This window comes from Malassezia sympodialis, genomic scaffold (genome assembly GCF_000349305.1).
Source record: "Malassezia sympodialis ATCC 42132 genomic scaffold, msy_sf_4, whole genome shotgun sequence".
Classification (NCBI taxonomy): Eukaryota; Fungi; Basidiomycota; class Malasseziomycetes; order Malasseziales; family Malasseziaceae; genus Malassezia; species Malassezia sympodialis.
The window spans coordinates 362,922-377,774 of record NW_017387802.1 but is presented as its reverse complement, the minus strand read 5'-3'; the positions used below and the strand labels follow the sequence as shown (position 1 = coordinate 377,774).

The 14,853-nt window shown below is 56.0% G+C and overlaps 4 protein-coding genes across 4 annotated transcripts; all 4 read right to left on the bottom strand.

Moving 5' to 3' along the window:
- Positions 1-656: 656 nt before the first annotated feature.
- MSY001_1020 (uncharacterized protein) lies at positions 657-2,800 on the bottom strand (the record flags this gene model as incomplete). Its single annotated transcript, XM_018886124.1, has 3 exons — positions 657-677; positions 764-1,672; positions 1,832-2,800. 3 exons carry the CDS (start codon positions 2,798-2,800, stop codon positions 657-659), a joined length of 1,899 nt encoding a protein of 632 aa, XP_018739629.1.
- A 1,108-nt stretch (positions 2,801-3,908) lies between these two features.
- MSY001_1019 (uncharacterized protein) lies at positions 3,909-9,647 on the bottom strand (the record flags this gene model as incomplete). The annotated part of the gene is made up of 1 exon (XM_018886123.1): positions 3,909-9,647. One exon carries the CDS (start codon positions 9,645-9,647, stop codon positions 3,909-3,911), a length of 5,739 nt encoding a protein of 1,912 aa, XP_018739628.1.
- Positions 9,648-10,100: 453 nt separating this feature from the next.
- Positions 10,101-13,319, bottom strand: MCD4 (uncharacterized protein; the record flags this gene model as incomplete). The annotated part of the gene is made up of 1 exon (XM_018886122.1): positions 10,101-13,319. One exon carries the CDS (start codon positions 13,317-13,319, stop codon positions 10,101-10,103), a length of 3,219 nt encoding a protein of 1,072 aa, XP_018739627.1.
- A 55-nt stretch (positions 13,320-13,374) lies between these two features.
- Positions 13,375-14,721, bottom strand: MSY001_1017 (uncharacterized protein; the record flags this gene model as incomplete). Its single annotated transcript, XM_018886121.1, has 3 exons — positions 13,375-13,990; positions 14,085-14,425; positions 14,665-14,721. 3 exons carry the CDS (start codon positions 14,719-14,721, stop codon positions 13,375-13,377), a joined length of 1,014 nt encoding a protein of 337 aa, XP_018739626.1.
- Positions 14,722-14,853: the final 132 nt, after the last annotated feature.

Genomic DNA, 14,853 nt, shown 5'->3' with positions numbered 1-14,853 from the left:
CCCGGCCACCTTGAGCTTCCGGCTGAATGTCAATATACTCTTGAATCCGCTCCACAGCATTAAGATTTATCTCTGTCATTGTATAGCGGCGCACAATGCGAAGAACTGTCAATACAATAAGTGATGCATAGGCCAGAGTAAATCCTGTCAATGCTGCATCAGCTTCCGTCAATACAAGCAGGATGGATGTGATAAGTGTCACTGAGGACCCCGTCAGGTCCACACGGGTTGAAAGCCAACGATTCTCGTACCACAGGTATAGAAAAGCGCGGTTTGCTTGATCAACCACTCGCATACACTTGCGCATAACCCGCTCTGCATCGCCATACGCACGGACTGTCACTGTTCCAGCTAGCGTTTCGCCTAAAAGCGTAAATAGTGGAGATCGTTGAATACTTTCGATGCGTTTCAAGTCGCGCGAAGACGCCAGGTACAAGACGCCAATCACATAGTATGCCACCATAACAAACCCTGCCATGTATAAGAATTTGGGTGTAGCCCAGCAGATAATGCTGATGATGGCAATAAGGGTTACGCTAGATTCAAGCATCATGCGCAATGACGTTGTCATCTCCTGGTCCACAGTCTCGACATCCTTGGATAGGCGGTTCATAATTCGACCAATGGGTGTGATATCGAAGAAACGAGGGCGGGCATTAAGCAGGCTGCCTAGCATTCTGGCGTACAGTAGCTGCGACGTATGAAGAGCGATGAAATACTGAACCAAATCACGCAGCGTGGAAAATAACACAAAGAGACATACCAGAAGCACATAGTTGCTGAGGTAGTACAGCGTAAGATCACCGTCGGGAGTTGGCTGACGAACAGCACGCCAAGCTTGGAGCATGGCTTGCATGGACTCATCCACTTGGTCGTAAGAACTAGCCCATTGCTTGAGCCACGAGTTGCTCGACACGTCAGCCGCGCGCACACTCGAGTATAGGGTTAGCAACGTTAGCCAAAGGCCCACAGCAACAGACCCGCGTTTTGATACGGAGCGAATATAGATCCAATACAGCGACAAGCCTTTGATGCGGCGCTGAATCGATTCGGCATTTGCCCCAATATCCTTCATCGAGCGTCGAGCCTCGGCATTTTTTTTTCTCTCTTCAAGCGCTTCGGGTGTATCGTTGGAGGAACCCTGGTTATCCACGGGATAAGCGAGGACCTCTGGCATATGCTTCATCACATCATCATCTGTGGGAGCACCCTGGGCGACAACACGGCCCTTGTTTAGTACGACAACGTATGCTGCCGTAGGCATTAAAAGAGCCGTAGCATGCGTGACTAGGACGATGGTTCGACCGCGGGATAGAGGGCCTTGAAAACAATGCTGGTGCAAGTGCTTGGCGGTGTGTGCATCGACGGCACTCAGTGCGTCGTCAATAAGAATGTGCTTGGCATGCGAGTAGAAGGCCCTTGCGAGGGCAATGCGGGCCTTTTGACCACCTGATAGTGATGTACCTTTTTCGCCGACTTCTGTTTCGTCGTGGAACTCGAGAATGTCAAGGTCAGGCTCGAGAGCACAGGCTCGAAGCACTTCGTGGTAGCGCTCGTCATCATACTCGGTACCAAACAGAATATTTTCGCGCACAGATGTTCCTAGCAGCCACGGACTTTGCGAGCAATAAGCGACCGATTCTGTGAGCTGCATATTTGAGTCAATTCGTAGCTGAGAGCGGGTGAGTGAGCTCGGAAGTTGCACATGTCCAGAACATTGATTAAGCTCACCAAGCATGGCCAGCAGTAACGATGATTTCCCTGCACCAACTGGTCCAATCACGATACTTAATTTTCCAACGGGGAAGCGGCAGTCCAAATCCATAAGTACTGGTGCAATGGGATCGCGGTGGAAGTAGGAAAATGTGGCCTTGTCGAAGCCAATCTCCGTTAATGGCTCGTTTGGGCTGTTGTCCAATTGGTTGTACTTGTCCGTCTCTTCCATGTCAAGGAAGGTACGAATGCGGCGGAGAGATACAGCTGTACCCAGGAGCTGTACAATCAGTTCCGGTAAATCCGAGAGCGGCATTCGAAGGGTCGTGAGAATGGAAAGCGACGTGAATGCCGTTTGGGCTGTAAGCTGGTGCCCAAACACATAAGTGTAGCTTCCAAAGGCCACGAGAGTGACGAACATGGGTACACCGACAAAAATAAAGTTGTAAATGACATTGATCATGTTATTCCATGCCAGTGATCGCAGTTCACGAGCGCGTGTCTGCTGCATACGATCAAGGAACGGCTGCTCCCAAGCAAAAAACTTGACTGTCTTGATACACATGAGGACTTCATTAGCAAGGTTCAAGCGTGCGTCCGTGGCATGCAAAATGTGATCTTGAATCTTGACGAGCTTCTTTGACAAATGTGTTTGCAGCGGTGCTGTAATGGCCAGGACGGATAGGCCCACCAATGCTGATAGGCCCAGGAGTCGGAAGAGGTAGATACTGCAGAACAATATCGTTAGGGGGTAGTCCACTAATGGCTGATGGAGCAAAGCAAGTGCCGTCTCGATGCGGGCCGTGTCGACGGATAAGAGGGACGCGATGTGCCCGTCGGTTATCCCGTCGGAGCGGTTGTCAGACGCAGCCGCATAATGTGTGCGGCGGCGCAGGATTTTAGAAAAGAGCTCTGTCGAGAGATAAGCGCGCATCTGGATAGCTGCTGAGCGCCCTGATTGAAAGACATTGATTTCCAGCAGGAATTCCGTCATTTGCAGCACAAACATCAAAATGGCCCAGAGAATACCCATATGCATGGGCGGGAGAGGCTCTCCAAGCGCTTTTGCACGATCGCGCTGGGCCATGAAGCCAATGAGCTGGTTCAGGCAAGCGATGGGGGCCACTCGCAAGCACGAACGGCAGAAGGACAGTCCCAATTGCACGCGGATATAGCGCCTAATGGCAATCCAAAGCCGATACTGCAGCGAAGAGGTGCGGGCATGGCTATCCGTGCGTGTGTGTACCACAATGCTGGAAGACCGGAATTCAAGTGGCAACTGCGGTATGACAGCGAGTGTTGTAGGCTGGAAGTACTGTCGCCACACAAACGGTGTCATGAACTCGTACGTGATTCGACCTAGAATAGAAGCGTATGCGTTAGGTGCAGGTAATACCGGCTCTTTGGAGGAGTTCATAGAGGTGCTATGCTCGTCGCTCATTGCTCGGAGCTGCTCGTACGAAGAGGGCCATCGCGTCACGTACTTCCGCAGCAGGAGAGAGAGGAGCAGCACGCACCCCAAAAGAAGCTGCAAAGCCGTAACCGCCAGAACAGATGAGTCTCTGTAGCTCGTGCAAATCATAGCTGTGCGAGTGTTCGATATGGAAGCCAGCGTGTAAGGCAGCGTCCACGCAAGTAGGAGCATCGGTCGTGGCGTCTGCGTGTGCCAAGAGCACACACACACAAATAGCAGTGCCATCGCGTAAAGTCCCCATGTCCACTCCCACTCGACTGAAGCGGTCCTCGGTCGTGGCTGGACAAGCAGCGTACCAGCTGCATGAGAGAAGGCGATCAGAGCGACCAAAACAACATCCAGCAACAAAAAGCGAGTGGGAGGAGGCTTCGTACATACAAAATCCTTTGCATCGTCAATGGCCATGGAAAACTCTTGCAGCACTGCTCGGTTTTCCATGCGCACAACCTTTTGCTGCGGTGTGAGCGAAGAGTGTGTGGCAAAAACGTTTGCGCGTGCCTCATGCTTTCTCAATCGCTGGCATACCACTAGGATGAGGCTGGGTATGACGAAAGAGACAAATGGAAGAGCGCCATTCACAACACTGACCCGAAAGCGCGGGCGCCAGTCGATCCCATCTGCGGGCAATGCCCCGCATGATGGCGACATGGTCGGTGGAGGCAGCAGTAGTGCACGTGAATGCAGTAGGGTGCCGGCCAAGGTCCTGGCATGTGGCTATGGGCTACAAGGCCTTAGCGGCTGGGCGGTCAGGCAACAGGGCCTTCTTCATGTGCTCCAAGATAGTGTGAATCTCTGGCGGTGCCTGAGGGAGCGGCACAGTGTGGAGTCGGAGCATCTGGGCAAACGTATACAAGAGTCCCCATGGGTGTGGGCGGTGCACAATCACGCGCTCCAGCAGGACACGCAAGATCTGCTCTCGAACCATGGTGTCATCCTCCGCATACAGCGCGACCAGCACGGCGCTCAGATACGCCGTGTGCTGCGACGGAAAGCGCAGCTGGTTGGCCGCAGCGGACAGCAGTAGGTATCGGCCCTCTGGCTCCAACTCGCGCAGCAGGACATGGAACAGATCCAGCAGAGCATCATCAGCCGCAACCGTGCCAGTGTGTACCGTGTTCTGCAATTTCAAAGCCGCTTCAGCCACATATAACACCATCGCATTCAACACACACTCACGGTAGTGCGTCTCGGCGGTACCGGGGACCCGACAGGCCTCAGCCAGCTTGGCACCCGTCGAGGCGGCCGCACGATGGTGCAGCAGGTCGTCGAGAAGCACCAGCGCACCCGGGATGCTGCTTAGCTGCGTGCGGGTGTCGTACTGCATGCTAGGCACGAGCGCCGACTCGGGCATCGAAGCCAGGCGAACACTCGGCGCGAAGGGATCAGGCAAGCGCAGCTTGGCCGGGTATGCGCACAAAACGAGATTGCGCATCTGGATGCAGTTGGGCGGAATCCCATCACACAGTGACTGATGGTGCTCCACAAGATATTCGGGGAAGTCGTGCAGCAGCAGCAGCAGCACACGGAGCGTCGATGTGTACAACAAACGCGTCGTATCGTGCAAGGTAGCTTGGCGCAGGAACGGCGCCAGGAACCGCAGTTGCGCCAACATCAGGCGGTGGAAAGCCGCCACGCCGCTAGGCCCCATCTGCAGGAGCTGAGGCAGCAGCAGACGATGTGACACCAGCGACACCCACGCAAACGCAAAGCCAGGGAAGAACAGTGGCTGCAACGTGTTTAGCGCATTGGCCAGCGCAAGTAGGGCACCCTGATAAGCGCCACGCAGCGAACCCTCTGCCGCGTGTAGGTCGTGAAGCACACTCGAGAACAGGCGGAAGAAGGGTCGCTGCTGGAAGCGTGCGCCAAGCTCTTCATGCGAGTGCGCCAGTACCAAGACAAGGATGGAGAGGATCTTTGTCAGGTAGTGCACCTTAGCATGCTCGTCGTCAGTTCCATTCGGGTCGGCATGGTACTTGACCAGGTACACGATTAGCTGCGCAAAGGTGTCAATCGGCGAGAACAAGCCGGTGGCACGAGTACCGCCCACGGCCTGCTGCTTCATGTAGTGCCCGACGCTTACTTCTGTGCACATGCGGAAGAACAGCGATGCCAGCTCTTCGCCCTTGAGCACGTTCTGGCTCTGCAGTTGCGTCACATACTCGATAAAGGCCTTCTCAGGATGGGGTGCCTGCTGAAACACACGCACCCAGCTGGCAAAGCTGTAGGCAAGCTGCTCGCGCAGCGCAAGTGCCGCATCACCCGGCGCCAATTGATCGAGCTCGTCGAGCAACTGTTGCGCTGCCGGCGTCGCACGTCCAAACTGCGCTGCCCTGTGTAGTGCATTAAGCAGTGTTGCGAACTGCGCACGCGTCGCGAGGCCCTCTTGGAGACATTCACGCACCAACTGAGCGCTAAAGTCCACCACCGAGGCGCGGAACTGCGAGCGAATCAACAGCTTTGCCAACTGCTGGTCCTGTTCGGCAATACCGATCAAGTTCGCACGCACGAGAGCCAGCGTAACAGGCACATGGAACTTGCGCTCGTCTTCCGCATATACGAGCCATGCAGTGACCTCTTTGGCCACTCTAGGCGACTGCTCGCACAAATGCTCCAGCACCGCAACCCATACCTCGCGGGCCAAATGCGTTTGTGCCTTGTATAGCAGCTGCACTGTCTTTTGGGCAATAAGAAGCACCGTTTCGTCCCGCTGGACGGAATGAAGCACGAGCTCCGTAAGGTGTGGTGAGATCTGGCGCACAAAGTGGTTGCTGGGTAGCGTAGCAAGCGATTGTGTCTCGCCGACCTCCGAAAAGAAGCGCTCAAGCTCGGCAGCCATCAAGAGGAATCGCTCCAACGCGCGCGCGGGCACAAGTGAGACTCCGCCCATGGGGGCCGTTGCCGGCCCGTCGTCGTACTCGAGCTCCTCCTCGGTGCGAGGCGCCATGGGCGTCATGGCCAAATTGTCGTACACCCGCAACTGCGAAGGCTGCAAACCAGGCGGCGCGATACGCAACATATCCGGGAGCGTCGTGCTGTAGTGTGAGAGGGCAGTGCCATCCCAGAACATGGCACCGCGGCCATGTGCCTTGTACTCACGCCGTGTCGCATAGGCGGTCGCAAGACCCTCGTCCACCTTGGCCAAGGCCTTTTCCATGGCCGTCTTCTCGATAACAACGCACGCAAGGTCCAGGTTGTCTTGTACCAGCAACAGCAATGCCTGCTCCGGGAGCGCCTGCTCCGTAACACCACCTGCCGCAAAGAGTGAGCGGGCATGCGCAAGAATACTGAGGCGAAGAGGCTCTTTGCATGTCACAAGTGCAAGGCTGCCTGCCATGTTCTGTGCCATCTGGTGGGCAGCCGTTCGCATCTTTTGCTCGTCAGGCTCCATGGCAAAGTCCTTGCTCACGAGCTCTCGTGTGGAAATGGAGGCAATCGTCACACTGCGCTCCACGACGGGGGTGATGATTTCTTGGATCGCACGCTCAAGCGCCACGTACATCACGCGCTTCCAGGCCGCACTGTTGGCGTACGGGACGATCTGGGGACTGATCACAATGTACTGTGCCATATTCTGCAACATTGTCACAAACATGTCTTGGTACGTCATGGAGTCCTGCACCGCCAATTGATCCATGCCTACCACAACGTGCGCGTATTCGGCACTGGGCTGCGCAGGCAGTGGGTCAGGCCGGCGGCCTGGCAGCAGAGCACTAGGCTCGAGCTGCGACAGGTCCACATGCAAGCTCTTGCACAAGACCTCGATCTCGAACTTGAGGTTCAACTTCAAGTCCGCAAATTGGTACAGCTCTCCTAACAGTCGCAGCACGCCCATCAGCCACGGGTTCGGGGGATGGAAGACGGTGCTGCGACTGCAATGCTCCAGCACTTTGCACACGAAAGGAATCGCCACAATCAGGCGGCCTACTTCGTGCCCCTGCAGTAGCAGCTCCTTCAGCGCCATGTAACGGTGCTTGATAGGGCGGTCCTGCGCCAGCGTCGTGAGACCGAGCCACGATGCTAAATTTTTCAGGACCGTGCGGTCCTGAGAGGACTGCGTCGTCTTCTCTGCCTCGAGCAGTCCCTTAAGTTTCGCCATCGTCTCGTGCAGTACAAATACAAAGGCACGGGGTAGTTCGAGGCGCTCCAAGAATTGCAAATACAATTCATGGTTGTTCGGCTCTGTACTCACACGCTCCGCCACAAGGTAGCGCGCCAGCCAGTGCAGCAAATCCTCACGGATCATGCTGCGCGCCAAGGGGAGCTTCTCTTCCAAGTTCACCGGCGACAAGTTGTTGATCAGGAAGAGGATCTGGTCCGAAAGTGCCTCGTCGGGGAGGATTTGACCCTCTGCTGCCACCTTACCGACGCGCACAGAGGTAAAGACTTCATCGTTCGCAGGCAGTGGCTGTCCACTTTTAGCCGCCGCTAAGGCCTGGTTGACAGCCGCAACCAATTCTGGATGTGTCTGCTGCAGCGTCGGCAGGGAGAGCAGCAGCTGACAAAGCTGCGGCCACTCAGCCAGGCGCTTCTGGAAGCGCATGAGAGCTTGCACACCAAAGTGAAACATGGTTGAATCAGGCGCCGAGCGCAGGGCATCGACAACATAGCGGATCGCGATACCCAATGGAATCGAGTCGATGAGCTGGTACTGGATGAGCGAGCCAAATACAACTGCAGTCATAAGCAGCTCGCGTGGCGGGTAGTAGAGCTCAAACCACCGGTGCTCGTCGAACAGCGTGTGCACCATGCAAGCGAACAGCTGGTGTTCGTGGTCGTCGTCCGAGTGTTTGCAGCGACGCAATAGCGAGATGATATCGTCCACACTGACCTTCTCCTCGTACATCTGACGGTACCATGAGTCAGCCTCGCGATGGACATCTTTAGAGAAAGATGCGACAGACAAGCCAGGCTCGACACCGACCGAACCCGGCGTCAGAGACATGAGGCGGGGGTGCAGTTGCAGACACAGGTTGCGCACAATCTTGAAGTGCTCAATTTCCTCGGAACTCATAGCATCGCCAAAGCCTCTCAGCACGCGCAGAAACGTTGCCACCTGCTGCACATTTAGAGGCACGAACGCAGGCTCTGCCTGGGGATCGCGCCGCATTAAGTCTTCTTTGGTCTTGTGCTCGAGAAAATCTAGCACTGTCGCGATCATGTGCGCCTCGGGGGGCGCATCGGCGATCCGCTGCTGGAGCCATGGCTCCAGCTGCAGCAGATCCCGTCGCGCTGCGAGCGCAGCCACATCAAGCGCAAAGGCCAGCGGGCGCTGCTCAAGCAGCTTGTTGACAATCTGAAGCTCTTGTGCCACTTCCACGATACGGGCAAGCTGCAGCGGTGCCTCTGCATAGATCCGCTGGAAGGTGCTGAGCAGAAGCTCCGGTTGTGTTTGCCATAGGCGCCAAAATACCAACTGCTGTGACGGGTGACCAGCCAGGAACATGGCAAGGAGCTTCGTCACCAGTTCCGGGTGCACAGCATTGGTGGATGACGGCAGTGCGGCGAGTCCCAGTAGCACACATTCAGCGTGCGTCTGGATCGCACGCTCCAGGATCGCCGTTACAGCGCGACCCACCTCGTTGCTGTCCTCTGCGCCAGGTGCGCTACCCGCCAGTTCCATCAGTGTCTCGATTAGCTCGATCGAGTTCCAAGGCGAGGCGCATGCAGCCTGCGCTTGTGCCTGGATCGAGCTTGGCGCCTCAGCCACGTCTGCCATAGTCAAGATACGGCGCACCGGTACTGGCGCGACACTGTACGCATCTTCATTCAGCAGCAGAAGCGCGTAGAGCAATTGTAACTGTCGCAGACGGTGAGACCAGACGCCCCACAGGCCCGACAAGGCCTGGACCGGCTGCGAGGCACCCCGGATAAGGGCGCCTAGGGCCACACCCAGTCCCTTGCTGGGGGGGACAGCCAGAGTGGTGGGCACGTCTAGGCTCTGAATGACTGCCTTCCAGTCCAGGGACGGCACCATTTGGTTCAACACGTCGGCGACCACCTGCATGTTGGTGCTTGGCTGCGGTGAGGGTGTCGACTCTTGCAGCAACACACACACAAGTTGTGCGACGTCAGTGATTGTAGGGTTGCTAGACCATCCACAGTGCACAAGCACAGCTCGTGCAAGTTTGGGTGTAAGAGGCACGCTGCCCCAGTCCATCAACACCTCAGCAGCGCCGCGGCGGCCGGCCAGCTTGGGAATTTGTTGCTCCAAGGCGGTGGACACGGCATCGCCATAGCGCTCATACAGTGCTGCAACCAGTGCTTGACGCTGCATGCTGTCTAGTGGTGGGTGTGTAATTTTGTTGTCATCAGCCAGGAGCGACACAAGAAGCGGCGCAATGTGACCTGGCGTCAAAGTTGCGGGCGCCTGAGCAATGTGGTCAAGGACTGCGTCGAACAGACCCAAACCACTAGCTTCCGGCGGCAACGCGATCGGCGTATCTTGCAGTCCGTGCAACATCGACGAAGATTGAGTGGCCCAGGTAGAATGAGTCAGGGCACGCTCGTACAAAGCGCGCTGGGTGGGGTCCCTAGTTTGGGCAGCGGCAGTGCGCAGCGCGCTTGCAATCTGCACAGGAAATGCTCCGGCTTTGCTGCAGAGCGTATCAAGCTCCGCAATGGAGTCTGTGAAATTGTCCGGCGCAAGTTGCCACGCGAGAAAATGGACCTGACGCTTTACCGCAGAAAGTTGATCGGCGTCCGGCGCTGTCGGTCCGGTGTCGCACCTATTCGGGCGAAATCGCGCCTGAAGGCGTAGAGAGTAAGCGATGGTGAGAAGCGTCCCACTATCGGCTGGGAATACGCCAGCTCACCTGTTGTTGCTACAAGGAAGCCTGCGCAAACGCAGCCTGGCACGACGGGCGTCGGGGGGACGACAGGCGACGTGTCTCGGCCGATAGGTCGGCGGACCCCGCTATGTGGAGGCATCGCAGCCCGCCGAGACCGCCGATGCGGCCGTAGCGACACTGGCGGTGGCAGCAGGCCGTGCGTTAGCACGAATGCCCATAATCCAAGCGCTTAGCGTGGCGATGGCAAGCATATACACTTGCAATAAATTGGCCATCACAAAATGGGTGATAGACTGGCCAATCTCCAGCCAGCTGCCCTCGTCGCGGATAGCAAAGAAGAAGTTAAGCGCCAGCACATCTCCAGCAAGGCCCGCGATAATGAGCGGGATGTAGATATCGCGGAGTCCAAGCCCGCTGGCCACAATAGGGATACGAGTAGACACTGGTGCCATAGCGCGTGGTTCAACGGGCTGCATGCAGACGGCGGCCAGGACACAGCTCAGTAGTACGAATGGCACAATGAGCTTCAGCAGCAGCAAAGAAGCCATAAGGAAGGGCTGGAACACAGGCACGAGGCGGTATACAGGCGACAGGTAGAAACTCGATATGGATGCGACATTGCCTGTGCCGAAAAAGCCCACATGAAGGAGCAAGAAGTATACCAAACCCAAGCGCACATCGTCAAGGATGAGTCCACGAGGTGGTGGCACGGGTGGCGTTAGCATATGCTTGCTTTGTCGCTCACGGGAGTGAATTGATCGCTCACGCGCCAGCTCTGCTTCGCAATGACCCCATGTTAAGGCCATGAGCGCATAGCATAAGTAAAAGAGCACTTCGTCGCCCAAAGAGAGAATTACGAAGACTGGCGCAAAGGCGTACACAAATAGGATGAGACGCTCTCGAGCAGGCTGTGCAACTTTGTTGCGTGGGCGCTGGAAGCCAAGCAGAAATGGAACTGTCGTTGAGCAAACTAATACACCCCATCCAACAATTTGGTTGAGGCGAGGCAGGCCCTGCTTGGCTGCCAATGAGTTCGCCGACGAGACTGTTACCACAATGGACACGCCCAGAAATAAGAGCTGGATCAGAAGTGCTGCACGTGTTCGCGGCCAGAAGAGGTCGACATCCTCTTCCTTATCGTTCGGCAGGGCTGACATGCGCTCAAGCTCGGCCAGCGTAGGCGCGTGCATCATAGCATATGTCCGCTTGTCGCGACCCAAATAGTCCGGTGGCAAAAAGAAAGTCTCAGGCATGGCGTAAAGCATCAGTCCCACGAGCCAGAGAAGCAGTCCACCAATCCACAAGATGGTTAGGTTTTCGTTCTTTTCGGTCGGCAGCGACATGAACCATGCTGCTCCAACACAAGTCAAAATCCATACAAGAAGTGCAATTTGGTGTGAGTCTTTAAATGACATGGGCGATGCAAGCATTGGGAAGAATGCCATGAATAAGACAATGGCTGCCCAAGTTAAGCGCCGCAAGTAGCCGTAGACTGCCACTTCCAGGACCAGTAGCGCAAGTGTCAGGTACGCTACTGTCCAGATGCGGTCGCTCAACGAAAACTGTTGTGACAGGAAGCGCACAAGGACGGAACTGCGCAGGGACAAAAGTATCCAAACGGCACCAGTCGCCCCGCTGTAGACAAAATACATACCGGGGGAATGATCCAGTGCAAACTTGCCCCATACCATGGCCAGCAGGCCTACTGTCAGTGCCATCAACGCTAGTGTGGGACTCTGCGCCACTGCTTGGTTTGGCGCATCGTCCTGGAGATGAAGAAGCTGTACGACACCAAGAAGAAAGAGGCCCACATAGCCAAGCACGATAATAACCCGTAGGATGGGCGCATCGTACTGGTGCAGATACTTGGCCCCATAGAGGGCGTCGTTGGCCAGCGCTTCACTGTCCTCAATAGCCTCATCGAATTGTCCGTTTAGAATCAACGCCTGGATATCCCGCAATTGTGCAGCTCCTGGGATGCCGCTCGCATCTCTTAAAGCCGGATAGGGCTCAAAGAAGAGCATGCGCTCCGCTCGGTCGGTATGCTTGACCCGGTACACCTCTAGAACTTGCTGGGCCGTTGCTAAAGCCGCGCGGGCCTTGTACGCCTCGGGGGCCGCCAATAGGTCCAAAGGCAGGCGACCCTCAGCATTCGCAGGCACAGAAATTCCAAGCCATGACGCCATGAGGGGCGTCAAGTCGGCCTGCTCGACATCTGTGCGCGCAAAGTGGTCCAGACCCCAGTGCTGGTCATACGGCGAGGCAACAAAGCGCCTACGCGACAGAATTTGTGCGTGTGGTACACCAGCACCCCAAGCCACAAGAGGAGTACGAGTGTTGTCTGGATCACCGTCGCCATGGTTCCCTTTGCGGCTCATACCATGGTCAGCGGTGAGCACAAATGTAGTGCGATCATCTTGGAAATACTCTCGGAACAGTGCATGTACCTGCTCCACAATGGCATCCACCACAATCGTGTTGCCAATGTACTCGGGCGACATAGGCCGGTACGTATGTCCGGTGGTATCTAGGCCAAGCAGATGCAAAAAGAAGACATTACCTGACTGGCGAAGCTGTGCACCCACTTGCGAATCATGCCGCCCTCGTGAAAGAAGCGCCTTCATACGATTCAGTACCCACACATCCAGCTCGATGGCATCTTTCGTGAAATCCTCGGCGTCTTCCTCGTACACCTCCCATTCCACCTTGTCTGGAGACGTGCCCAGTACAAACATCGGCACAATATCAGGCGACCCGTACGCGTATGCGCGCGTAGATTGGTTCAGCAGAGAGTCGAACGCGAGGGGGTTCACCTTCCAGCCTTTAGTCACAGCGCTAATGTCTTCGTACATGCCAGCAATCAGCGCCACATGTCCAGGGCGACTCTCAGTGGGAACGCGAGTGTGACTAACACCAAATATACCAGGTCCTTTAGCAATACTGCGCAAAAACGGCGCCGCATAGGCGTAACCGGGCTGGTCCTCAGGAGGCTCCGTCGGCGTCGCTGTCGTGCGCGTAAAGGCAGCGGGGTATCTGCCGGCGTATTCACTGGAATTCCCATGAACAGACATTTTTGCCCATTCAGGAAGTGCTTGGGTGCTGTGTCGCTGGAAAAGCGTGTCGGCACGGAGGCCATCGGCTACAATAAGCACGAGCCGGTCCGAGGGAGGCGGCTCCGTCCAGGGTGCAGCCTGCAGCGCGTGTGTCGCGTTGAACCGAGGTCCCGGGTGAACAACTGGCGAGCGAAAGTACACATCAAAGATGGACCATGTAAAAATTAGATGAAACACCAGTGATACAAGGAAGAACTCGAACCGTCGCACGGTCGACCACAAGCTGGCCATGGCGTTGTAGTGGAGGCGCGCCAGTGCTACACGTGGTCGAATTTCAAGAGCGATTCTATGGACCCGCACGTGGTGCCGACTCCTGAGCCCAGACCTGGTCGAGGTGCTCCGCTTCTTCGTTTGCCAAGCGGTGGTTCTTCTCCATTTCCAGACGGGCCTGCTGGTGCTCTTGCGTCTCTGTCCGAAGACGGTTGATCATGCGAATGCCATTGACGGCCTTGCGGAACGTGGCCTTGGCGTTGAAGGCCTTCTTGATCTCTGGCAGCAGATCCTTCTGGCCCGAATCATGAATACTCGGTACCCTAGCGAGCCACGGGTGTTTCAGGGCCTCTTGTGCTGTCATGCGAGCAGATGGATCTACCGTCAGCAGGCGGCGGATAAAGTCGCGTGCCTCTTCCGATACACCCTGCCAGTATATTGCGGGTTCGAACTTGTAGTCGCCTGCAATAATGCGCTGGATCTCATCCACGTTAGATTCTGTATCGAAAGGCGTGTACCCGCATAGCAAAAAGTATGTGATGACGCCCATGGCCCCTGCGGTTAGGAGCAGATAATACATACACATATCCACGGGTTTGCCATGCCCGGTCTTCTTGAACACTTCGGGGGCCATATAGCCTGGTGTACCGCATGTCGTGCTTAATGCTGTGAGCTTTTCTTCGTTGATCATTCTGGAAAGCCCAAAGTCAGCAATCAGTAAGTCCGAGTGCTCAGACCGATCACGGAACAGCAGGTTCTCTGGTTTCAGATCTGAAGTCAGCGCACGGACACGCACCTCGGTGAACTACGCCAATACTGTGCAAGAACTCCACCGTTTCCATGACAGTGCGCACGATCTGAGCAGCATCATTCTCGTAATAGTTGCCGCGTTCGCAGATACGGTCGAACAGCTCTCCACCTTGGCACAAGTCTGTCACAAGGTACAGGTTATTCATAGTCTCAAAGTAGTCCACGAGCGAGACGACACCCGGGTGCTCCTGTGACACACGCTTCATTGATGTGATCTCATTTCGCACCATATGCTCACGGCCGCGCATCAGCTGCTTGCTGATTACCTTGCACGCATAGTACTTGCCGCTTTCGATGTGGACAGCCTCTTTCACCACCTGAAATTAGTGTCAAAGCAAACGTACCGCATAGGTACCGTGTCCGAGTGTTCTCCCTGTCTTGTAAGCACATGGAACAGTCGCTGGACGCTTCTGCTGCTGCTGCTGTTGTCCAGAACTACTCATGGTATCGCACCTAAACGCGGTACCTAGCCACGGCGACAGGGCCCCAGCACTTCACGTGATTCTACGTGGCGTCGCGCTGGTAATGCTGCTCGCGCCGCCCCCACACGATGGACTTCTTCGGGCAGCGCGCCCGCGGCAAGTCGGGCAGCGCTGCTCGCGCCAATTCTCATGGGTCGTCAAAAGTAGTAACAACGACTACGGTGCGCACCAAAACGATACCAAACAAACCGACGAGAGGGCCCGTGCCCGCAAGGCACAATGCCTTGCCAGAGGCCCTGCAAAAGCGCATTGCAAGCGACAGG